General features: G+C 38.9%; 4 protein-coding genes across 7 annotated transcripts in view; all 4 read left to right on the forward strand.

Moving 5' to 3' along the window:
* Positions 1 to 2747, forward strand: part of ppm1lb (protein phosphatase, Mg2+/Mn2+ dependent, 1Lb) — a 46685-nt gene extending 43938 nt beyond the window's left edge. For all 4 annotated transcript variants that reach the window (XM_046073108.1, XM_046073107.1, XM_046073109.1 and 1 more), the window contains one exon: positions 421 to 2747. In XM_046073108.1, coding sequence (XP_045929064.1) covers positions 421 to 761 — 341 coding nt within the window. In that variant the 3' untranslated portion in view covers positions 762 to 2747. The remainder of the gene's footprint in view (positions 1 to 420) is intronic.
* Positions 2748 to 3382: 635 nt separating this feature from the next.
* LOC123985529 (ADP-ribosylation factor-like protein 14) lies at positions 3383 to 5430 on the forward strand. Its single transcript, XM_046073112.1, has 2 exons — positions 3383 to 3799; positions 4774 to 5430. Exons 1-2 carry the CDS (start codon positions 3485 to 3487, stop codon positions 5080 to 5082), a joined length of 624 nt encoding a protein of 207 aa, XP_045929068.1. The 5' UTR covers positions 3383 to 3484; the 3' UTR covers positions 5083 to 5430.
* A 2444-nt stretch (positions 5431 to 7874) lies between these two features.
* On the forward strand, positions 7875 to 24196 carry kpna4 (karyopherin alpha 4 (importin alpha 3)). The gene is made up of 17 exons (XM_046073103.1): positions 7875 to 8117; positions 9992 to 10036; positions 10245 to 10334; positions 11596 to 11625; positions 11890 to 11942; positions 13216 to 13311; positions 13637 to 13722; positions 14969 to 15055; positions 15157 to 15326; positions 16565 to 16609; positions 16788 to 16919; positions 19555 to 19683; positions 20423 to 20527; positions 20646 to 20717; positions 21134 to 21296; positions 21413 to 21507; positions 21850 to 24196. Exons 1-17 carry the CDS (start codon positions 8049 to 8051, stop codon positions 21943 to 21945), a joined length of 1563 nt encoding a protein of 520 aa, XP_045929059.1. The 5' UTR covers positions 7875 to 8048; the 3' UTR covers positions 21946 to 24196.
* Positions 24197 to 24604: 408 nt separating this feature from the next.
* Positions 24605 to 25501, forward strand: part of trim59 (tripartite motif containing 59) — a 5795-nt gene continuing 4898 nt past the window's right edge. Inside the window, exon 1 of the mRNA XM_046073106.1 lies at positions 24605 to 24747. The gene's annotated coding sequence lies outside the window, so the exon portion shown is untranslated. The remainder of the gene's footprint in view (positions 24748 to 25501) is intronic.

Here is a 25501-nt window from a genome sequence, read left to right on the forward strand (position 1 = left end):
TCCAGTATATAATTCCCTACTTGCAAATCTGTTGAAGCCACAGAGGACACACAGCTGTACTTGCAGGATGTGACATTAATTGAAATGTATCCAACAGAAACAATTCGTTCTGTGAGCATGAACGATGAGTGCTGACTGAAAACATGTCAGTGGCACTGATCCATATTATTAATTGCAATTTAAATGCAGCGGTGATAGAAATGAATAGACATTCTGCCAGTTGGTTAAAAGGAACAAAATAAACTTTTACCTTTGGTTTAATGGCAAAAACATGGAAATGTTTTGCATGTTTCTCTACTTGTCCTCTCACCTTTTGTGTTCCTCGTTTTTTGCTGTACTTCTTTCTCACATACTTTATAACACTTCCTGCTCCTTGTTTTAATAATTTCCCAACCATTTCTCTTCTATCTTCCTCCTCAGGTGGGTTCATCAGCTTCAATGGCTCGTGGCGTGTCCAGGGCATCCTGGCCATGTCCCGCTCTCTGGGCGATTACCCCCTGAAGAACCTCAACGTGGTCATCCCTGATCCTGACATCATGTCGTTTGACCTGAACAAGCTACAGCCGGAGTTCATGATCCTGGCGACAGACGGCCTGTGGGACACCTTCAGCAACGAGGAGGCGGTTCGCTTCATCAGGGAACGACTGGACGAGCCTCATTTTGGTGCCAAGAGCATCGTCCTCCAGTCCTTCTATCGTGGTTGCCCTGACAACATCACGGTTATGGTGGTCAAATTTAAAGGCAAGGCCAGTGAGCAGTAGACTGTCCGTCTACCACACACAGGATCTATATTATGTTTTAAAATCAGTAAGAATAAAATAGGCTTAAGATGAAAGTGTGAAAAACCGAGCCCGTAACTTTTTTGAACGAGAACTATTTCTATCACAGGTATGTACTTCAATGTCCTCCCCTGTCCTCCCTCTCATCCCCCCTCCTCTACTTTTACTGCTGAAAAAGTGGCACTTGTAAGAATATGTCTTTCATTTAGGCTTAGCCATATCGTTCAGACACCGCAATGCGCGCTGGGTCACTGTTATGCAAATAAACAGATTTAGCTCTGTGCAGCTGTAGGTGAGCCCTTGAGTCTGCGTGTGTGTGTGTGGTTGAGAGGAGAAACAGTAATAGATGTCTGTCTTTGTGTGATAAACTTGCACACAAGCATCACATTAATCATAAATTCATTGTTTAGCCAATAATGAGAAATACAAGAGTATACAAGATAGTGTGGAGTTTCACTTCCACATCATTTCAAGCCTGATGTCTTTCCCTCAACTATTTGACTATTGACCACTAATTTTTATATTTTAAGTCTCTAAACTCAGTTTCCACATAATTTAATTGTATTGACGTCTACGAAGTGTCTGCACTGAAGAGTCTGCACTGAAGAGTCTGTCGTTTAAAAATGTTGACAGGTCATTTATTCCTGGATCAAATACATGTCACTGGTGCAAATCCTCAATATGAATTTATTCTCTTTATACATGAACAACTCAAATGATAATATGCATATGCTTGTTTGAATATCACCCTTTCACGTTGTACAGCAAGGGAACCTATTACAGCATCATATCACACTTACTAGATGTGGGAATTCTCGATGTCTGAATAAAGTGTTTTGTCTTGAGTTGCCCAATTTTATAAGTTTAAAGTTTTAGTTCACTTAAAATGATTGCTGTCAGTTTCCGTGCAGATAAAGTCTCAGTTCTGTTGTGATTGTTTATACATTTCAAGACTTTTTAAAGCTGAGACTCCAGATTGATCTGTTCTGTCACTCTGTTTAGCATCAACTTATCAGTATCCACATAACTATTGATAATGTAATAACTGTTTGATAATTCAGTAGGTTGTCAAATTGTAACCAAATCTCACTTTAAATGGGTGTAAAGTGTAACTTTTAAAAGCAGCATCTTTTCAGATATTGTGGTGATAATGTTAACATGGCATTATTACTCTAACTGCTAATTATTATTTCTTAAGGTTTGTTAAGTTATATATATAATAACTTTGAGTTATCACATAATTGAAATAAAAACTGGCAGTTATGATTTTAATATAAGATGTACAACTATACATAACATAAGATGTATTTTTAATGGACTTATTTTTTACATATTGACATGCTATTCCTTTATCTGACTTTTCTTACATTATCGTTTACTACATTGTACATGAGATATAAATAAACTGAAATTGACAATTTACTGTTAATGTCATCAGTTAATGCCTTGCCATTTTAGTTCCATCATTTTGAGACAAATGTCATTGTTCAATCTCCATTTCCCTGAACTGTAACTCAAAATGGTACACGCCTTTCAATGAAATGTGTCATTGTTGCCTTATTTTTTTAACTGTTCATTTCCTGTGATGAAGTCTGCTGCCAAAACTTCTTCTCGGTTTTTAATGTAACGCAGTTGATCATATCATGCACACTGCACGACCTCAGTGTCATTCCTTGATAACTCACGTGACATTGTGAGATGAATGTACATACTGTCACATAATGTTAGTATCACCCCTCCACTGTTTATACCGCAATGAAGAACGCAATGCGCCTGTTCCTGGACTGTTTAACTTCAGAAATATATACCTGATAAAACAGTTTGTGCTTTTTTAGTTCACATTCTTCCTTGACAGTGTACATTACAGAATGTTTGTGGCATTTGTACTTGTTTTTGTTGACTTTAATAGACTGAAAAATAAAATGTAAATCAAAAGGTAACATTAAAATGAGAGATGATCATGTACTATTCTATGTTGTGTGTGTGTGTTCTTTAAAGAAAATAAAAAGTAAGGTATACAGAGAGAATATAAACGACAACAACATAGACAAAAAATAGAAAGAGAAGACAAAAACAAAATCCTTATATAGTCTATATTCTGGGGACTCATTTCAAAAAAAGGAATAATGAGGATGAAATTTTCCTTGTTTAAAGAGAAAATGCAGCAACAACTTCACTTGAAATCAGACTATGACCCTTAACTTTTGTAAAAAGCCCCCTGTTTCATCTGCTGGGTGATCAGAAGATGTTCATTACAGCAGTCAACACTATTATGTTAGAGTTTGGCAATAAACCAAGTTCATTGCAATGGGACATCCAGCCAGTGAGAACACACATTCTTCCAGTTGAGCCAAACATGGACTTTCTGACTGCTGGTGTGTATGATGGTCTGAAGCAGGTGTGATGTGATTCCACTAACTGTGGTGTGCTAACCAGAGAACTGCATCACTTTGGATATAAATAGCCTTACCGAAAGCTACGCAGCGACAGAAGGAATCCCATCACAACAGAGGGGGAGGGACCACTCTGCCTGTGTGTGCATAAAGCATACTGATTGCACACAGTCTCTATAAGAGAGCAGACACACTAAGCCTACAGATAGACAGTACAAAGGAGCCACTGGGTGCTGACAACTTAGTTTTTACAGTTACGCTGGAAGAAAAAGCCACAGATTTTTGGATATACACAAGCTACACTTTTTAGACATGGGCATGTATGGATCCAAGCCTCGTAAACAAGCACAGGTCCTGATGCTGGGTCTGGACGGCTCGGGAAAGACCACCCTGCTCTACAAACTGAAGTACAACGAGTGCGTGGTGACCGTGCCAACTGTGGGCTTCAACGTAGAGACACTGGAGACAGACAGGAGCAGCCCGGGCCTGACTGTGTGGGACGTTGGGGGCCAGAAGAGGATGAGGCCCCATTGGAGGCATCACTATACTGATACAGCCGGACTGGTGTTCGTAGTGGACAGCCGGGATGAAAAACGGCTGGACGAGGCCTGCAAGGAACTTCGTCGGGTAATTAAATGAATTCCTGATAAGAGTGAGGCTTAACGTTAAAACCTTTATTTTGCATTAATATGCAGTATATGAACACCACCTCCCTTCATTCACTTGGATCCTTAACCTTAACAGTCAAAATCAGACAAAATCAAATATTCAGTTCATGTATGTTCAAAGAGATCAAAGCAGAGGACTTTTGTATGTCTTGAAGCATGTCTGGAGGGGGTCTTAAATAAATGGCTTATAGCACATTATAATTTTATTGTAAGCAAATATAAGAACATATATAAGTGCTTATTAATGTATTTGTCAACTATAACTCCATTACTTTGTATAAAATTTGAATGAATTCTGAATGATAACAATAACTGATAAATAATAATACTGTATATTATACTTGTAATCATATTTATTGATATATGATGACAGATTATACGTGTGATAAAGCATTCCTTCTTTGTACAAATCATTAACAAACAGGTTTATATGTTTATAAATGCATTAATCTCATGAAGACATGTTGATCTTGAAGGTTTATTCTTGAGTTTGAAAATAGTAGTTTGACCCAAAAAAATATTCTTACTTTCTGCTAGAGTTTTCAGCAGGACCTCATGGCCTTCAATAGGATGGAGTTTGCTCCGTTGTCATCTAGAGTGAAAAAGAAGTATTTCTAAAAGCATACATTCTTGTATAAATATTATAAATAGATACTTCATATTTAACTAGAATTGTGTTATATGTGTTTAAAAGGCATTATAATTGTTAACAAATACCTTAATAATTGCTAAATATGTCCTTATCTCTGTTTTCAACAACTTTACAGTGTGTTAGAAGCCGTATAATGTGTCTATATATACTTCTTAACGCTAAAACATCAAGGTTTAAGTAAAGTTTTCTTTTCCCCTGAACACTGTGTGCAATGGACAGGTTAATTTAAGAGTGTGTTTTAAACTGCAGTAATTAATTAAAGTAATTATTGTTTGTATTAGGTCCTGAAGTACGAAAGCCTCAGAGGAGTTCCTCTGGTGGTCCTTGCCAACAAACAGGACCTACAGGGAGCTCTAAGCCCAGAAGCACTTTGCCTGAAACTGGAATTGAGAAGAGTGTGTGAGGGCAGGCCCTGGTTCATCCAGCCCTGCTCAGCCAGCACTGGCATGGGACTCGAGGAAGGTTTCAGGAGGATAGTCTATCTGATGAAGACTCCATTGAAACAAACTCAGGAGGACATTAAGGTTAAGATGAGATCTAAGGGCCTCAGTGTCACAGCTGTGAAACAAGTCTTGCTCTGCAGCAGATGATGGATAAAAATCTTAAGGTTCATTTATACAATGTGTAGGATTCCTTCTTGCTGGCCTCATCAGCAAATGGCCTCACTCTGGCAAGATCAGATGTGAGGAGGTGATACCAAAAGGGATGACACGATTGCAGTTAGAAGTGTTAATCTCTGTGGCAGAAAGAATTTTCACTCGATCCTGGTGTCTTTGGACCATGGTGATCTGTACGTAATGAGGATGAGAAAACAGCCAGTGTGTCACAAGCTGATATTAGCTGTTTGCAAAAAATATTCAGACGCACAGTGTACATACAGTCAATGGTCAAGTTTCCATGGCTAAAAGAAATGTGCTTGTGCATTGTCCATTTTTCTTTATTTCTTGTGTCTGTATTTGTATTTATTTGTATAAAATAAAAAATACTTCTCATTTCTATTTCATACAAGCCTTATTTATTTATTGTATATATTAATTATAATGACATTACCAGTGTTAATATTGTTAATAGTGATGTAAAGTATATGTGTGTTAAAGACATTAAAACAACAACAAAACTGTCAAATTTGTGTGTGTTTTCAATGTTATGCTATTGCTGTGTCAGTATTGTTTTGTCTATTTGTTGCAAAAGTTGTTAAATTATGTCGACTTGAAAGATATCGGGAGTTTGGGTGATAAATAAAATTGAAGAAGATAGGTATTTAGATTCTTTAATTGAGTAAAGGTTGCAATACAAGAATGTAAAAATGGCATGTAACATGTTACCTGTGGAAGTCCAGAAATTCAAAATCTTAGATTTTGACACAGGGCCCATACAAGCCATTAAAGGATAGTTTAGTCACTATAATTGTCCATTCTGACTTGATCCTCTTGTAATCATGTAGGAGATGGGGGACAAAGTCCTTGTTCTATAAAAAAATGCTTTTCGAAGTTAAAAGTTAAACATTTGAGGTACTTGTACTTGAGTATTTTGATTTAATGCTATTTTAAAGTTCTACTGAACTAGATTTTCTAGGTAAATGTTGTACTTTTTCCTCCACTACATACATTTTTAATTACTAGTTCATTTGCAGATTTATATTATTAATACAAAAAATACATCAACTTATAAATTATGATATATTATCACACCCAGCAGTATATGAAGTAATCAAATTTAGCGCTCCCCTTTGCCAACTGTAACATTAAAGTGGTGTACACATTAATGCATCACTAATTATAATACAGTAAATTAATATGTATGATTCTGAAATGGGCCATTCTGCATGAGTACTTTTACTTTTGGTCAAGGGCATCACTTTGTGTTCAAAAGTGGTGGGGACTTAAGAGTTCAGATTAGGGGTGTGACGATACAGTTAGCTCACGGTATGTGATGATGCACAATATTAGGTTCACGAGAACAAGATAAGAAGATGTTTTAACATTACTGAAGAAATATTCAATGCTAATGTGTAAGTCTGGTGAGGTTGTTCCCCAGAATTTTTTAAGCATTAAACACTTAATTTTCTTGTATTCTGGAGAAATTTAGAAAAATCTAAACATAATTTATAGTGGAAATGACTTTATTTAAATAAAGGGAAACACAAAATTCAGGTGGCAGGTGACAATTCAAAATATAATAATGTATCATGTAATATAATGCAGTAATCAGTAGCTTGTGTTTTTTTAGCTTAAGTTACTGTTTTTGGACAATACACATTTGTTTCTTCTATTTTTACACTGCAGTGCATGTTTTCCTATTGTGTAAACAAACCTTTCTCAAATGTATTTAATTTTTTTGTTGCAAGCTATATTCAGAACATTTTTAACAAATGCTTTCAAAAAGTAATGGGGACAAAATCAGCAATTTCAAAAGGTGATGGGGCCATGTCCTTTTACTTAAGTAAAATGTTGAATGCAGGATTTTTACGTTGTGGTATTTCTACTTTTAATTTTTTTATGCAGGATGTCAACTACACTGGACAGATATTTGGAAGCCATTTTGAGCCATTTTAGTCATAGTACCATGTCTCAACCACCACATGGTGGACCCCCAAAGCCTTTTCCACAATTCTCTTTGATTACTATGTTTTACATCTCTGTCATTTTGATATACTGCATCATACATTTTAAATAGGGGAGAGAAGTGGAGATGCACCAAGTACCTCAGCAATAACTATTAAATCATTTTATTCTCAGAAAAGTAGAGTACAGTGTTCTGTGACTGAAAATAAACCTGTCCACTCCAGTGGTGTTTAAAATGATGACTTGTATAACTTTATGTTTATTTATAACACTTGCTTTTAATAAATGTTTTAAAAACATATCGTTTTTTGGACCTATACTGAGTTCCACTGATTCAGTTTTGATGCCATTGATGCATGGTGTCCACATATGAAAATTAAATATATTAGGGGGAGAAGTTTATCAATCAACTTTTAGGTGCATATCAGTAAAATAAAATAAAATAAATATAAAGACACAATACAAGACACCCAGTACAAAATATGTACAAGCTCACATCATAACACATTCCACCATAATTAAAACACATATAAACAAAAACACGAGGAATACCTTGTATCACTTTTTGTAGATTTAAATTTTTTCCACTTGTTTGAAAGTAAAAACAAACAAAAAATATTTCTTTGTGATTTAATAATTCATGCGTGAAAGGGTTACATACTTCTCCCACCACTGTATAAGCATATAACTGATGTAAATTGTCATTTATATAAATAACGATCAAATAGGCTATGAATTTGTATATTGTTATGTGGCGCGCCCTGCAGATCGATGTGAAGACCGAAGCCAATGAGAGTAAAGGGGATTTCCCCACCCTTCCTCTACGCCAGAGCTAGGCTGCCCTACACCACCGGCATTCCCAGTATGCACCGCGGACAGAGCAGCAAAAAATAGTCCGTTAGCGAAAGGCTGAGAAAAGGGAACCAGAAAAGGGTAGCACACAAGCTAAATCCACGAGTTAAACTGTATTTAACGTACCGAGAACTGCTAACATGGCTGACAACGAGAAACTGGACAACCAGCGGCTGAAGAATTTCAAGAATAAGGGCCGTGATTTGGAGGTAAAAGTTATGCAGATTGGTGTCGAGGATCTCCTCTTTTCCTCACCGCTCTGTTCACCAGCTTCGCCTCTTGGCTTCCTTGTGACGTCGTTTCTAATTTCCACTATCGGGAACTTTGTACCTAAAGCCTCGGCCGGGGCCTGTACGGATCACCCGTTTTCTAACGCGGGCCTTGCCTGCTTGATTTCCCTTTGAGTTTCACTGGTTTCGCTGCGCCACGAGCCCGCGTTGGTTATGAAACATGTCAGAAACGCTAGTCAGAGTTCATCGCCTCCGCTGGATGAGCTCTGCTAGCTTGCTGCTAACCAGGCCCACGGGGGGACATGCTAGTTTAACTGAAGCATATCATCCACCGGATCAGTTTGGGTTGATGTGTTAGCTAGTGAAATTGTTTAATGTGTTACTAAAAGTACATAAAATTGACCTTCAGGTTGTCCTATGGCTGGCATTTGCTTGACTGGTATGCTAACTCCGCGGCAGATTAGCATTATTTTGATACTGCAGTTAGCTAACCTGCGCGCTAGCTTACGCACTAGCCACCGTTAAGCTCGGTGGTTGGGCTTGATGGTGCTGGTGGCTTCAGTTCCACCCATCCCCCGTCTTTTATCATCAAAAACAATAGCGGAAACCAGTTAGCCTCCTAGCCGGTCAGTTACCTAGGTGTTTTAAGTTGTGGCGTAGTGTTAAAATTGTACTCCGCGGTTTTATTAACATCAAAAATGCGTACAAAACAAGGTTAACACGACGCGATCACATGACTGATAGATCAAAGCTCTGCGTTAGCTAACGTTGGACTCATAAGTTACCAGTTAAATATATAGTCAGCCCAGCTTGCCCTTTAATTGATTAATGTTATGAGGGCATGGTTATGTTTCAGGCGGCTCTCTTAAGATGTTTATGAGCAGGATATAGTCACACATCCTGTTTGACAAGTATTTCTGTTGCGAGCAAGGCCCCACTAGACATGCATTGTCTTTGCCCTACAAGCAACCTGTTAAAAGTTACTATCACCATGGTGGAGGTTTGTCTGTGATGAACACAAGCATTACCGACAAACATCTACTCTTTAACTGCAGCTTAAACAGTACTCCTCATAAAACATATAATAATCCTTATACTCCCACCTAGCTAAAAACTAATGTAAGCTAATACAACATTCTTGAAATAAATTGTATATATAATATTACATTTTAGTTTAACCTGTTTCAGAGAGGTGCTTATTCAACTTTATGGTCATTTCGGAGGCAGTAGGTGGTGGTGCTCTTGAGTTTTATTGTGTTACACTGGTACGTGTTAGAAATACTTTTTGACTGGCTCATGTATGACAGTGCTGGTAGACTAAATATTGGAAGCAACTCATCATATAACGCACTACAGTTGAACTCGTTTTATAAAGACTGCAAATCAGAATTGGCATCTCTCTAAAGCAGTTACAACCAAAACTGTACATTATAATCTTCATGAAGACAGTGCCTAACAAATTGGCAACTGAGTGTATCATCATTGTATCTGTTGGATGCTTTTTGTGGTTAAGAACGCGAATAAAAAATGCTATATATCACAGAATGAGGACGTTAGCTGTCTTGTTAAGGCACATAAAATGATCTTGCAGTAATTTCAGCTGAGTCATATTAAGTCAGACTCATGATAAGTGGGTTTAGGTGCTGTCATATACAGTGTGTGTGTGTGTGTTTGACTCAGTTCTCCATGTGTGACTGATACTGCTGATTGGGTTTAGTCGCACAAACTCTATCCTGATCTGAAATCTGTGCCCAGATTTAATGTTGTGAGTGGTGTTACTCTTTTGGGCAAAGGCAGGTTGGGATTTAATGTCCTTGTTGTATTATAATGTTAATATGCTATCTTGCCCATAGACTATGAGAAGACAGAGGACTGAGGTGGTGGTGGAACTCAGAAAGGTAAATACAATTGTGTTCTATTGTGCCGACTACAAACACCCAATGATTTTCAGTAACTGACTTTTATAGCTACATTCAATTCTGGCATTTTATCTGCAGTTTATCTTTGAAAATAATGTAGTGGCAAATGCTGAATTGTCCTTGTTATCATCATGACCTTCTGCTGGAATATACATAAAGTGATATTTCTGTTCCCTTTTTATTACAGAACAAAAGAGACGAGCACCTTCTGAAGAGGAGAAATGTGCCCCATGAGGACATCTGTGAGGACTCTGATGTCGATGGAGATTTCAGATCGGTACAGTTGTTTTATATACCACTCAAAATGAATCTTAAAGCTCAGCAGTAAATGTCTCAGTATTCATCCCTTCAATATTCCCTACATAATTTAGGCTAATGTCGTCACAGCAAATAGATCGTTCACGAATCCTGCCATAAAAGGTTTGGTGGCATTCCTGGATTAAAATTGCCACTCAGCAGTTCAGAAATTCAATCACAGTAACTACCTAGCGGTATTGAGGGGCTGCTTAACAATATATCAACAATGACATGCTGCTCTGATTCGCCTGCAATACGTCATAGAGGCATTTGTGAAAAATTGTGAAGGCAAATCCAGTTTAAATACTAAACGAACTAATGATCACGGTGTGTGTGTGTGTTTTGTTGGTCTAAAATAACACATTAGTTGTGTTGCCTTAAAGACATTAGCTTTACCCATTTTGTGGTTCGCTCTTTTAAATTGAATTGGACAGGCTCAACTTGTTAGAATATAAGTGCTCTTTTCTGATGTATCAGATGCTTCACAAAGCCTCACATTCCCTCAGTATTCTTCTAAATTGTTCTCAGTCATGGAATGTAAATAAACAAATATAAATCTGCTTCAAGTACACACACACACACACTTGTATGCAGATTTGTATCTGCACAGGCAATCAGCTGCAATTGCTGGCTATCGGAGGCATTGGCCAACTTTATTTAATAGGGGCCACAGTCACGGTCAGTGCTTGATTGAAAGTGGAAAAGTCCCCACCAGAGGCAGCCTACATTGGGCTCTGAACCCCCGGGAGAGGGCATCAGGTGAGGTTGCCAATTGGCAAATTGTCATGTTGAATGCTGGCCTGCACGTCCAGCCTGCTGACTGTTACACCATAGTGGATCAAGTGAGTCTGCACGTCACTACGTTGTTGTGATTTTTTTCCCAATCACCAGCCTCCCCTCGCCGTTCTCAGTGGCACTTTGGTGACCTTTTATTCCTGCTTTGTCAGCTTCACATACAAAATGAGTTTTACTGCAGAGCAAGAAGCTAACAGATGTCTGCTCGCTCTCCTTTGGTACTCGTCTGAGTATTCAGATGGCTTTTGTCTGGTGGGCACCGCTGTGTTCGACAGTGCTGACCCCCCCTCCAGCAGTTTAAGAGTTAACAGTTACTGATCATCTTGAAACTCTTAACATCACACACTGTGTGTGACTGTATCGACATGTCAATATGTGTATCTACTAATGTGTGCCAAAGCATTATTCTAGACTAATGACTTTACAATTTTTGTTTTCTTTTTCAGCAAAACACCTCTCTTGAAGCAATAGTACAAGTAAGTAGGATGCATAATGTATTTACTTTTCTTCTACGGAATCTTATGGGCAGTGTATATATGCATTTAAAGCCCCCTCCAGCCAGTTTTAACTGCTGTTTTTGGCTTATGGAATTACTATAGTCATACGTCACAACCCCGTTTTAACAACTAAGTAACTTTTGCAATTTTGAGCACAAAATTAAGCTATTTGTCAAAAAATGTGGGTAATTAACATTGTAAGGAAATGACTCAGAAAAATATGAAATATCATTGTGTTTTTAGAATGCCACCAGTGATAACCAGGGTGTCCAGCTGAGTGCTGTTCAGGCTGCCAGGTAAGAACACGCACACCTCACACTACTGATTATCATGTCTGTTTAAACTAGTAGTTGGAAAATTGAGTATTGTCTCTGTATCGTCATTTAGTATTGTCATGTTGTAATCTTGATGTCCCTAGTTAGCTAAATTTCTAGGGGTGCTTGGACACCTAACCTGTTAAGTTTGTTTGGGTGCAGTGAATCAATTTCAAACTTTGGTGCAGACTATATAACCAAGACCAAAGAGGATGCTGGTGCAGTTTATTTGTGGTGTGAAAGCAAAGTGGACTGACTACAGGATTTAACGCCTGACTTTAGTGTCAAGTCTAAGTAAATGCTACTACTGAATTTGTTTGCTGAGTGTGAAGTGTCAACAAGGCGATCTTTTAGTGATCTGTATAGTTCAGAATAAACAGAACTACAGGTGTGAAAGTGACTTAAATGACTCAGTGAAATTTGACACAGCATGAAATTTTCAAAACTTAAAAATCCCTCCTAAAATACCATAGAAAGATAACTTGAATTTGATGAATATCGGTGTTCCTTTTTGACATGTGAAATGGTTAATATTGTCACACATCAATATCAAGACAATGCTGCCATGATTATCAGGATGTTACTATTGCCCATTGCACCCAAACCTTATTTTTTGCTACGTGTAAAGTACAGCAACTAAGTAATAACAGTTTGAATGTAATCCAGCTTCACATCTGGTTCATCTGGTATATATATGAACCAGAGATTCTGCACCAGTACACAAATTTTTTGTCTTAAGAGGTTTTCTGATTAAAATTGATGGCCTCTTGTGAAATACAGTCAAGTGTTGAAATTTAAGGGCCTAAATGTTTTTCCAGCTTGGTTAGACAGTGGTGATTTAGAGTATTGTCAGTCCTCTGATTAATGGACAGTGTAAATGGCATTGCAGCTTAGTAGTTCAGCCCTCCTGAAGTTGGATCAGGTTCAGCCTCTGGTAGTACTCATGAAACATGTTCACATTCCAGTATTTATTTTCCTATTTTTTATTATTATTGTGATTATTTTTTTTTTCCCTTGAAGTCTACCCTGCATCTTTGTCTTGACACTGAAGATGTCATCACACTGTACCCAATGGTGTGCAGTGTGAACACAAGTAGGCTCCTGTCATCACTGATGGTGACTGACTTTCAATGTGTAGATACGTCACATACTTAAGATGTTTCTCTCTGTGTAATTGGTTCTTGTTGTTGGTATGTGGCAGTAAAGCTATGAGTGTGGGAATAATGGTCTTTTGTTTCGTCTTTTGTTTTTGTAGGAAGTTGTTGTCCAGTGACCGTAACCCTCCCATAGATGACCTGATTAAGTCTGGGATCCTTCCTATACTGGTCCACTGCCTGGACAGAGATGACAAGTAAGCTGGCTGTAATTCTGTTTGTCTGCATGTATCAGTGAATCACGCTTTTTCATGAGCGATAATTATAATACAAGTTAGCCCCTTTTCCGGATCATGTTGAGTTTATGTACACTTCAAAGTTATGCAAATGAGCCAGCAGGGTTTAGCCCATCCTATATCTGCACGGTGTAGCAGTTATGTAAATGTGTTCTAGTTTTCACCTTCCAGTATTGGCAGAGATATAAATGACTCATCAGCAATACACTTTTGACGCCCCTGCCCAGTCACACTCACTCTTAAACGTTGCCTCTGTGGCCTTTGTTCATCTCTCATCTCTCTACAGCCCATCTCTCCAGTTTGAGGCAGCCTGGGCTCTAACCAACATTGCGTCTGGTACCTCAGAGCAGACCCAAGCTGTGGTCCAGTCCAGTAAGTGCCACTGTATCATGACACACCATGTTTTTCTTTCTCTTGATTATCTTTGTTTTCTTTTTGATGTATCTTTCTTATCTTTGCCGTGTCCTAAAGATTTGGAATTATTTTTATGTTGGTGGTGGTGTGCAGTTCTATGCTGCATTTAAACATGTCCATGTTTCTTTAAAATTAATATATTGCTATTAATTTTGATAATCTGTTTGGATAGTTATGAAACGATATAAACTCCACATTTACTGTGTTTGGAAATGCTGATTTGTTTCTGTAGCGCTCACAGCTTTATCTTCCTGTTTTACATTCACATCATAATCAGTTGATGAAATTCTAAACAAGGTGAAAGTACAGCACATTGGTAAATTGCACACAAGAATGACAAATGGAAATGTGTCAGGCACATTGCACTATCAATATGGAATTATCTGGATAGTCCTTAGTACTTTCCTTAGTTTTCACTCGCCAAACAAAATTATTATGAAATGGTGTCTAATATGTGTTGCGTCTAAAAATTACTTTTTGAAAAATTTATGTATTCCCACAGCCTGCTAATAAATAGCATGGCATTGCATTTTGCTTAACAAATGCTGTCAAATGGATTCAAAGATTCATTTTCAAATAGCAGAAGTTCTTAAAAGATTTTCCTTCATAGCATTGGGTTTGTCTGTTCTTTTCCACTTGTCTAAATGGTGTTTCTTAATCAAGCTATGCCACATGGATGCACAGGAGCAAGCTGCGACATAAAGCAATTGAAACACTTTGGTGAACTTCAGGATTATTCATTTTGACAATACGTAACATCATAATCTATGATTATGTATGCCGGCTTTGAATGAAGCGGATTTCATCCGAATTTTGAGCTTTCTCTGGTAACACTTTTGGTTCTTTCAGATCTAATTTTAAAGATCTGAATTTGTTTGGACATTGTTATATGTCCACATTAAGGAATGTACGAGAAGATGTCTGTTAGTAATTCTTCTACTCCCCCTTCATCCCTTTGTTTTCTTAGCTTGTTGTGGCTCTATTGTACTTTAGTCAAATTGCAAACGTGGCCAAATCTAGAGTCTAGCTCTGTCCCAAGTGGTCATTTCATGTATGATCAGATGATTAAAGTATCCCCATTTATATCTCCTACTAGGGCTGTTTATAAATGATGTGAACATGGTGTTGTACCTGAATTAAGGGAACAGATGTCAGACCATGTGATGCCTGTTAGATGATTGACACATCTGTTTCTTTTGTGTAGATGCTGTGCCACTGTTCCTGAGGCTGCTTCACTCCCCTCACCAGAATGTGTGTGAGCAGGCTGTCTGGGCCCTGGGCAACATCATAGGTGAGTTCCTGTTGGTGTGAACCTGAGTATGTTAGAAATAAACACAGTCAGGCCTGAAACAACATGCGCTCCATCTGTGTGTTTGTATGTGTTCTCTCCAGGTGATGGTCCTCAATGCAGAGACTATGTGATCAGCTTGAGTGTGGTCAAGCCCCTGCTCTCTTTCATCAGTCCCTCCATCCCCATCACCTTCCTCCGCAATGTCACCTGGGTCATGGTCAATCTTTGTCGCCACAAGGACCCTCCACCACCCATGGAGACCATCCAGGAGGTGTGTATGTGTGTAGAGGGCAAGAATGAGTGAGCAGTTCATATGTATAGAGCTGCAATCAATCAATTTGTCGGTTTGAGTAAGTTAAGTAATAAAAAGTCACAATTACATAATATTTTCTGTATTTTCTATAATAGTTTCTTTTCTCCTCCATGATAGTAAACTAAATATATTTGTGCTGTGGATGAAGAGTGAAAACATTTTTAAATTTTTTGAGATTTTATAGACAAAACTATTAAGAAAATAATTGACAATGAAAATATTTCTTAGTTGCAGCCCATGTATGTATGCTAGATTGCTGGGGAACTTGGGCCTTTATGGAAAGGCAGTTCATGTGTTTATGCACAGTGTTTATGTATAGGAAGCCAGTGAGTGAAAAGCCACCACCATGTCAGAAAATAAGAGAGGAATGCTACATACTGGCTGATTATTTTAGGAATAAAGTGAATATATTTCAATCCAACAAGGATCTTACTCAGGTCACTGAAGTCAGGTCCGTCCTGGACACCTTAATCAAATAAAATAGTTGTGAACTTTGGGCAGCATATAAGATCCCTTCTTATCTTTAGGCCTGATGGTGAGTGCATGTTTACAGGATGTGTTGCAAACTACAAAAATGGTTACCACAGGAGAATCTTAACTTTACCTGCTGCGAATGCTCATTGCTTCTGTATCTAAGTGAGGCACTGTGACTCTGACTCTCTGGAAGGGAGAGAGAGAGGCGGCGAAGAAGAGCTCCATCAGTGGTCTCACCTTAGCTGGTTTAAAAAAAGAGGAACTTTAGTGTGTTGCTTTTATGTGATGAAATAAGTGTAGCGGTTATTGCAGAATATGGGCCGTGCATCTGTCTCTAACTAATTAAGCCTTTGTAGATTAAATGTAAATGCTCCGTACTTGTATAGCGCCTTTCTAGTCTTTTCGACCACTCAAAGCGCTTTTACACTACATCTGCATTCACCAGTCACACACATTCATACACTGAGCCTAAGTGCTCAAACGGAAACTAACATTCACACTCATTCATACACTGGCGGAATAGCCGCCAGGGGCAAATCGGGGTTCAGTATCTTGCCCAAGGACACTTCGACACGCAACCAGGGGGAGCCAGGGATCAAACCGCCGACCTTCTGATTAACAGCCAACCCGCTCTACCACCTGAGCCACAGCCGCCCCAGATTACATAGGAACCCTGTTGATGTTTTTGTACTCATGCCTTTTCCTCTTTTCACTTCTCTCAGATCCTTCCAGCTCTCTGCGTGCTGATCCACCACACTGATGTCAGTGTGAGTATACTGACTTTTCAATTATTTTTTTTAAAGCAAGCTGTGGTGCCTTGGGCCTCAATTAGCTATTAGCAGTGCTATAGTCCCACAAAATAAATCTCTAATAAATTATTACTGTTAAGAAGTTGTACAGGAAGGACAAATGTATTTATTAGTTTCTTTTCTTTGCTGCCTCCAGATCTTGGTAGACACAGTTTGGGCTCTGTCTTATCTGACTGACGCTGGGAACGAGCAGATCCAAATGGTCATTGACTCTGGCATCGTTCCTCACCTGGTGCCCCTGCTCAGTCACCAGGAGGTCAAAGTTCAGGTATAAAGTAGGGCTGTACATATCGATTATTTTTCAAGTCGATTAATCTAACGATTATTTTTTCGATTAGTTGATTAATCTAACGACTAATTTTGTTTATTCTAAAGAAAGAAAAGTTGCCTATTACTCGATTAACATACCAATTTATCCAAAATAAATATCAAAAACATGTCTAATCAATAAATCTATATTTTATTCAATCATCCTGATGAAGCACATTAGAGTAATGACAATAGCAGCAAATATTAAAATGAATCTCCACTTCCATTTCCACGTGACTGATGTGTTGTGATTACAGACATTAATTAGGCTACTTTACTTAAAACTTTAAATGTTTCTGACATGGATTCATTTCAATATTAAGCAATGCAGTATGATAATAAAATGTATTTCTGCATCAGTGAACACCTGAAAGGACTGTTCAGTCACGGATTGTCTGTAATTAGATTCAGCTGTTTTCTCGCTCATACGTGGCCGTTAAATAAAAAGAAAATACGAAACAGCCGATCGTTACACAGGGTGTCCGCGGGGTCTTAAAAAGTCTTAAAAGGTAATAAATCAATTTTGCGAAAATTAAGGCCATTAAAAAGTATTAAAGTCTTAATCGCCATTTAACAAGGTATTAAATTTTGAAGATATTTTTTTCAATGTGAAAATCCTGTTTGTCCAAAAGTTTTTTTGCCGAAAGTGCAGGTGAACGTATTTATTTATAATGCATAGCCAAAAACACTAGACAGGCAGTGAGTAGCGAGTAGTGTGATTCATTTCTGTAACGTTAGGCGCAGGGGTCTGCCGTGCGCCTATTTCACTCTGAAATGCTCCAAAAAATAGATCTGTGCGAACTGGAAAATGATTTCCGAGTAAAACAATAAAATATAGTAAATAAAAAAATAGTCGGAGTGGCGATCAGGAGTAACGGGATTAACCCGGTTGGCCAGCCCCGTTCCTGGAAAACAAGCAGCAGCGGAATCGATAAGACAGAAGACAACAGGGAAAATTCAAGGAGCGTGTGGGTTTGGCTAACGTTAGCTGGCTATTTAGCTAAATCTCTGCCTTTTATTGAAACGCATTCAGCTTTTCATAATGCCGATGCTCTCGTCAGTGTCACTTTTTGTGCACAGATCAATCACAGCCTGGGTGGAACGGGATTTTTTTTAAAGTTTGATGTGCTGCAACAAACTTTTATAAATGTTGAACTCAATGTTCTGCATAAATGGTTATGATTACTGACAAGTTAGTAGCATGCCCACCATCAAGGTTGGAGACTATCATGTAGCCTAGAGCATTTTTCTTACACAAAGTTAATGAATAAAAAACAACCCCAAACTGAAGCAGCTGTAATTTGAACTAATATTATACTAGTGGTAAGTTATATACTATTATATTGAATATAGTAACATAATGAATATATTAATATCAAACTTTTAGTTTACTATTAAATTAACAATATACTTTTAATGTTATATTATTATACTAATACAGTCATTTAGACTAGCTCCTCCTCCAGGTTGTGCCTGTGCTACACCGCCTACACTACGTACGTTATTCTCTTCATCTTTGTTCCCTCCTGGCTTATTTGAATTTTGTTGTATTGATCGAGTGGTCGATTAAAGTTATCACACATCGTTGCAGGCAAGCTCACATTATCTAGTTTAAACCAACTAAAACACAAAATTACACTGGTTCACATGATTTGCTGTAATATTGCGTACATAAACGTCATAGCTTATGTAAGACAGTTGCTTTTCGCAGGAAATCTGACCAGTCCTGGTTGTTATAGGCAACTGAGAAAGTTGGTGAATGCCTCAATTTTTAGGTGGGGTTACAACCTGATGACATATAGGCAATAAATATGTTATAAATATACTTAAATTCCTTATAAAAACTCAAATGTCCCTTTTTAAAGGTGTGTGACTGATTTAATCGGTTACAGTTCAAAGTGGCGCGGCAGTTAAAATATGTTGAAGTCTTGAAAAGGTCTTAAAAAGGTATTAAATTTTACGTCAGGGTTCCTGTATATACCATGTTACATGACTCGCGGTGTAACATTATGTTACCATGACAGCAGTGGGGCAGAAATTACTTTTAACATGAAGGCAATGCAGAAATATGCTGATAATGTGCCGTGCTTGTGTGGCGACAGAAAGTAGTAAGAAGTAAGCGGTGCTGCAGTCTAAACAAAGTGCTGCGGGATACTTTCGTTTCACCTGTTCGTGGACAGCAGTTGTGCTGCAGTGAAGCTGTTTCCAGTTCACAGAGCTCACGGAGCAGCACGTTGTTGAGTGTCTGTCTGAAATACTCCAAACTTTAGACGGTTGAAGGCGCGGTCTTGTAGCTGGAGCTTGTCCGGGATAATCCCACACCAGATGCAGCGAGGCGTCGACGCACGCAAAGCACGTCGACGTATTTACGTAATCAATTACGTCGACGAATCGCCCCAGCCCTAGTATAAAGAGATTGCTTTGGATTAGATTGATAAAACTTATTTTGGTATTCAGTTGTATTTAACAACATTACAGAAATGCATGTATAGTGAGACTTCTTCTGGATTTCAGCTGCGTGCATCTAGGAAAAGCAATCTATATATAAAATGTATTATTATTATAACAATTTCACACTCTCACCCCACATTCAGACTGCTGCCCTGAGGGCCGTTGGGAACATAGTGACTGGCACAGATGAACAGACCCAGGTGGTGCTCAACTGTGACGCTCTCGGCCACTTCCCTGCACTCCTTACACACCCGAAGGAGAAAATCAACAAGGTAATACATTCTCCTGTTCTCTTCTTCCTCCTACGTGTGCGCACAACCCTCATAGATCTCAAAGTACTGCAAGATGTGTAGTCTGGAAGTGATGAAATCAGAGACTTGGTGCAAGTGCGAATGCTGTGTGGAAGGTATAGATGGGACAGATAGCTACTTGTAGCAATTCACAACACTGAGAATCACAACCATGAAGAAGACGAAGAGGACATCAGTGGCTGGCTAGTTAGTGAGACAAATGGGTTGGGGTGGGGGGTTGTCTGTGTGCGTGTGATTGAATGTGTGATACTATGGGTTGGTGGCTAGTGGGTGCTGAAGACAATGTGTCTCTGCTGATATCGGAGTGCATCTGAGACCAGTCACTTGAAAGCGAGGCCCCCTGTTGTGACATGGACGATGATTAGAGCCTCAACACCGCCCTTGCCCCACCCGCAGCACTCGAGTCTCGACCAGAGGTCAAACTCTCAGAGTGGACCTCTGGGTTCTGATCCAGTTCAGACACACAAGCTTATTTTTAAGTTTTAGTCTTCAAGGAGCAATATGCTCACACCGTCATATTTCATTCTAATCAAAGTTTTGACCAGGTGATTTCTCCGTCAAGTTTTCACTCTCCGGCTGATGGTGTGATACAGTCTTTGGTTTGGATAAAACCCGTGTATACACTTAAACCTCCATGGCTCAGCTGCCCAGCTGAACAGTACTGTCACTTACTCTTGGATCTTTGCTTTTTGTCCTGTAGGAGGCAGTGTGGTTCCTGTCCAACATCACAGCAGGCAACCAGCAGCAGGTGCAGGCTGTCATTGATGCCAAGCTAGTTCCCATGATCATTCACCTGCTTGACAAGGTGTGTATTCATCGCTCTTTATAAACTGTGTGAAATACAAGTGGATCATATATTAGTACTCTTGGAGAGCATATATGGAAATATGTTTTGCTCACAATGAATATATATTTTATTTTAGGGTGACTTTGGCACTCAGAAGGAAGCAGCCTGGGCCATCAGCAACCTGACAATAAGTGGGAGGAAAGATCAGGTAAGAATCTTGTAAACAAATCACATACTAATCTACTAAAAAAAAAAAACTATTGCTGAATTTTTGATCTTTGATTATAGGATTGCAAATCATGAAAAACTGTATGAGGCATTATTGTGAACACATGTGGTGGTCAGTGTGGTTGAAAAAATAGTTTTTCCGACGTTGAATTAGTTTGCTGAAACTATAAATTTAGACATTAAATTTGTAAAACTTGAGTTGACTTCTATTGTTAAACCTTTTTATTGGCTTTCTTTTAAATATTTTGCTGAAATATTCAGATGCTGCTATGAAAATAAAATCATCAAAAAATGTAAATTTGAATTGAATGACAAAACTCTGTTGGTGAAGCATTCCGTCCTTTTCTAGTATGTCTCAGATTACTGCTCTTCCTCATTGTCCCTGCCTGCCTACAGGTAGCACACCTGATTGAGAAGCAGGTGATCCCCCCATTCTGCAACCTGCTGACAGTGAAGGATGCGCAGGTTGTTCAGGTTGTTCTCGACGGTCTCAGCAATATCCTCAAGATGGCAGATGACGAGGCTGAAACGATTGCTAACCTTATTGAGGAATGTGGAGGTAAGTTCTCCTTAAACCATCAAGGTTTTTATCATGTTTTGTTTTCGTTATCAATAGGTATTCATGCGTGATTGATTAGTGTGAAAATTTATAATTTTGTTGTTTTTGTTCCTCAGGTTTGGAAAAAGTGGAGCAGCTGCAGAATCACGAAAATGAAGATATCTACAAATTGGCATACGAAATTATTGATCAGTTCTTCTCATCTGATGATGTAAGTTACATGTGAATGCAGATATTAGTAAAGTTGATTTTGTCACTACAGTTTAAAGCTTTCTTTCAGTTGTGGTTTTCACTTTTTTAAAACTCTTTTAATAGTACTGCTATGTTTTATTGACATAACCTTTGAGTATTTTACTTTTTTAAAAAGTACCATCACATTTAAGTTATTGGCCGAAGTGTTGAAGATCAAATGATAACTCACAAGCTAAAGGTGGCATTTTCCTGTAATTGACTCAAACATTGGTTCATGGTGCAATAAACTCCACCAGTGTTTGATCTACTGTGATGTCTGCTGTACATTGTTAACGCTCTGTTGCTTCGTCTTTTTATTCAGATTGATGAAGACACCAGCCTGGTCCCAGAGGCCATCCAGGGTGGAACTTACGGCTTTAACTCAGCCAACGTGCCAGCCGAGGGATTCCAGTTCTAGACGGCATCTGGGGTATTCTGGAGTTTTGTTCACGATGCAGCACTCTGTTCAACATAAAAAAATTAGGAGAGAAAGAGCGAAAGAGAGCGAGAGTGTGAGAAATTTGATCCATTGTGCTTGGCTCGTGGGATCCATGGCTGCATCTTATCTGAGAGAAAAATGTGTGGATTTCATTTGGCATTCCAGGGGAACCAGCCCAAATGAAGTTTGAGATGGCGAGTGGGTGCGAGTGAGAATGAGTGGCTACATGTTGCAAAAAAAGCAAAAACATCTACATCGAATGCGTTGAGAGACATGCTGACATAACTTCTGTTATTGGAGCTGTCGTCTTCGGAAAACTACTTCAAATGACAACCAAAAAAACGATGTCTGCCCGGGGAGAACCAAGGACATCCAAAAATAAGAAATCAAGAGATCTTAATACAACAAAATGCAGCAATGAATATAACTTTAATTATGAACTGAGATGAACCACGAACCATCACAATTCTGCGGTCCTCCGACTAGAGAGGGTGCCACCCTCAATGTGCCCCTCCCCCAATCGGCCACGCTATCAGACATGTGTGTGAATGGACCCATTATGTATGAATGTCTGGACTCAGTGCTGAGGAGCCAGGTTCATCTCCTCCAACGAAACGCCCCAACAGGGCGCCATCCTCTCCCCCTGGTGGGCGGGGCCAGGAGTCCGGCTGCGCGTGTCGCATGTGCGAGAGAATGGACGGATGAGTTGTGTGTGCTTGGCTGCGTGCGTGACTGGGAGTATGCAAGACTGGGTGAGAACGCATGCAGAGACGGAAGGGAATAAAATAAAAAAAAGATGAATACAACATCTGAAGAGAAACAAAATTGAGAAACGCAACAATGAGGTTAGCTAAGGTTTCAGGAAAGAAAATTCTGCCTTTGAAAGAGAGGCTGATCCTCAAGTCCCTGAAAGGAAGAACGTTGGATATGGAAAAAAAAAAAAAATCATCGTCATCACAAGGATTATTATTTTGTTTTGAATTATTTTTAAGTTAGTATTAATTGACACTGGACAATGCTATTGGCAGGTGTGGAGCAGCAGTGCATTGTATTAAGATGCATTTGGTGGCTTTTGGGCTTTTGTTTTTGCCTCCAGTGTGTTCCTTTTTATGATATTTTTGTTTTTTTAATTTTCAGCTTTTAGTTTCATTGCTTCTGTAAAGGTGATTGATGACGATCGTATTCCACCCTCACACCAGAACCCTAACCTACGCACCAGACATGGGCTTGATGCTGTGAAATTCTGACACCATCACTATAATCAAGACAACCAAATGACCTGTTCCCCTTGTGGCACTTCATTACTTTCCCTTCAGCAAAATCACTGCTTTGCAGTATTGTTGCCATAGCTATGACTTATCACCAAGGGAGAAGAGAACAATGGCCATTTCACGTAGGATTGTGAATCATAACCTTTGCATGTACTAAACTTATAGCACAGTTATTTTTTTAGGGTATTTTAGTTTCCTTAGGCTGTGGATACAGTGTAATTTTCATTTTAAGTAAAACTGTGCTTAAATGTTACATGTTTCCCCTTCCCTTACCCCCCACTAGTTTCCGATTTGCTAAATAATCTATGGTTTTGCACATGTACTGCAAAGTGAGGCCTGAAATCTTTCTGAAGGTGTGTTGGTCGGCTTCATAGGTTTTGGCCTGCCAACAGCGTCTACAATATGCATCACTCAACCACAATCTTTGTTGTCTTTCTAGAGTAATCCAATTATGCTTTTTTTTTAGTGATACTTGAGAAAATAATGACTATTTCAGGAGCAGCGATAATAAATCTGCTAATGTATCTCGGCTAAACTAAGAGGGAGTTTAACGTCCCTTTTCTCAAGGTCAAAGGGTGTCCCACATGTCAGACTGGAGTTGTCCTAAGTGGGTTCTCCTGAATAATAAATAAACCCATGAACAAGTTTGCTGTACCTTGCAGAGCCCTTCGCCCCATACTCCTTTCCTCTTATACCAGCTAGGTGTCCTTGCTTACCCTTACCCATTTTTTTGTGTTAATTTCAAACACTGTAGTAAATGATTACACATTGTGCTCATACACCTTCTGTTGAACATAGGGGTATTTTTTGCAGCATTCCTTGTTAGCAAACTTGTGGTTTCAAATCTAAAGTTATGACATGGAAGAGGAAAAAAAAGTGGTTTACCCAAAAAAAAATCTTTTTGGGAGACAGGATAGGTAGGTTGTCTTCGAGAAAATAAATAGTGAAACCCAAATTGAGAGACTGTGTGTGTGTGTGGTCTGTTGTGAAGAAGTGGTGTGATTAATCATTTTGCGCTTATTTGCTTGTATAAGTTAAAAAAAAAAAAAAAATCTCTTCCTTCGTTTCTCAACGGTTGAGCTTGTTTTCAAATCAAGAAATGGCGTAGCCTTATTGGCTAGGGAAACAGTTTATGCGCATGCGTTCTTCGGGAAATAGAAATGTTGCATTCATACCTGTCGGAAATGGCGGTTATAGACGGGCATAGTACATTCATACCAGCCATAGCGCCAATATGTAATAATTTAAGACGTTACATAGGTTAACTATATATTTGCAGAAAAAAAGCAGATAAAATCAAGTGAAATCTGAAAACGTCAAACAATACATACATTTTCGTATTTTTTCTACACTAGCATTTGAATGCATTCTGGACGTTGGATACGTTCTCAAATTTTCATCTCCTGCAGTTCTCAGCAGTAGGAATTTACTGAAAACACTTGAAGGCAGCAGGAGAAGGAACAGGAAATGAAAGCTTTGTTTTGGGCAGACACTTTGCTCCGAGCAGACGGTGAGTTTTAACCGAAGATAAACATCTTTTATAAAAAGTTTACGTTGTGTCACCAAAACTAAAATGAAGACACGATGAAATGAGTCAACAAATGTTTAACGTTACCAGGTTGTTGAAAGAGTGGCAACAGTAGTGTATTGTGGTTAAAGTGACGTTACTATTAGTTGGGAGTGCCAAGTTAGTTGAAAGAAAATATAAAAAGGACAATTCAATATGTAGACGCAACATTTTCTGTTTGTTTGAGATGTCGCCAAAATTACGCTCCGTGAAACCACGTGTATGTGGTTATCATCCTGTGAAAGAACGGTGACAGGCGCGGTTATTGTCTCTGATTTAAACACAAACAAAAAAACTGATATGAAGAGTAAAATGGACGCAGCAGTTACCTTCAAACTAACGTCGCGGAATATTTGACAATACACAATAAAGAGTAAAAAAAAGAAAGGTGTCAAGTTTTAAAAATACATGCTGTGGATATGGCTTAAATGAGCTTAATTGATAGGATTCTTCTGGACACCCGTTTACCTGTTTGAATCTGGGCGCCTTATCGGCTGCAGTTTGACTCCAATGAATGCATCAGGTTTTGGGGTCAGTTGCACAACTGAGCCGCCTGTCTTGACCACAAAGTGTGTCTGTGCATGTGTGTGTTGGGACTGGGTGGGTGCTGGCATGAGGCCTCCTATTGTCACTGCCGTGCTGGCTGTAACTAGAGGAGAGAGGGCGCCCCCCCCCCCCCCCCCCCCCCCCCCCCCCC

The sequence above is a fragment of the Micropterus dolomieu genome, linkage group LG17 (genome assembly GCF_021292245.1).
Source record: "Micropterus dolomieu isolate WLL.071019.BEF.003 ecotype Adirondacks linkage group LG17, ASM2129224v1, whole genome shotgun sequence".
In the NCBI taxonomy this organism is placed as follows: Eukaryota; Metazoa; Chordata; class Actinopteri; order Centrarchiformes; family Centrarchidae; genus Micropterus; species Micropterus dolomieu.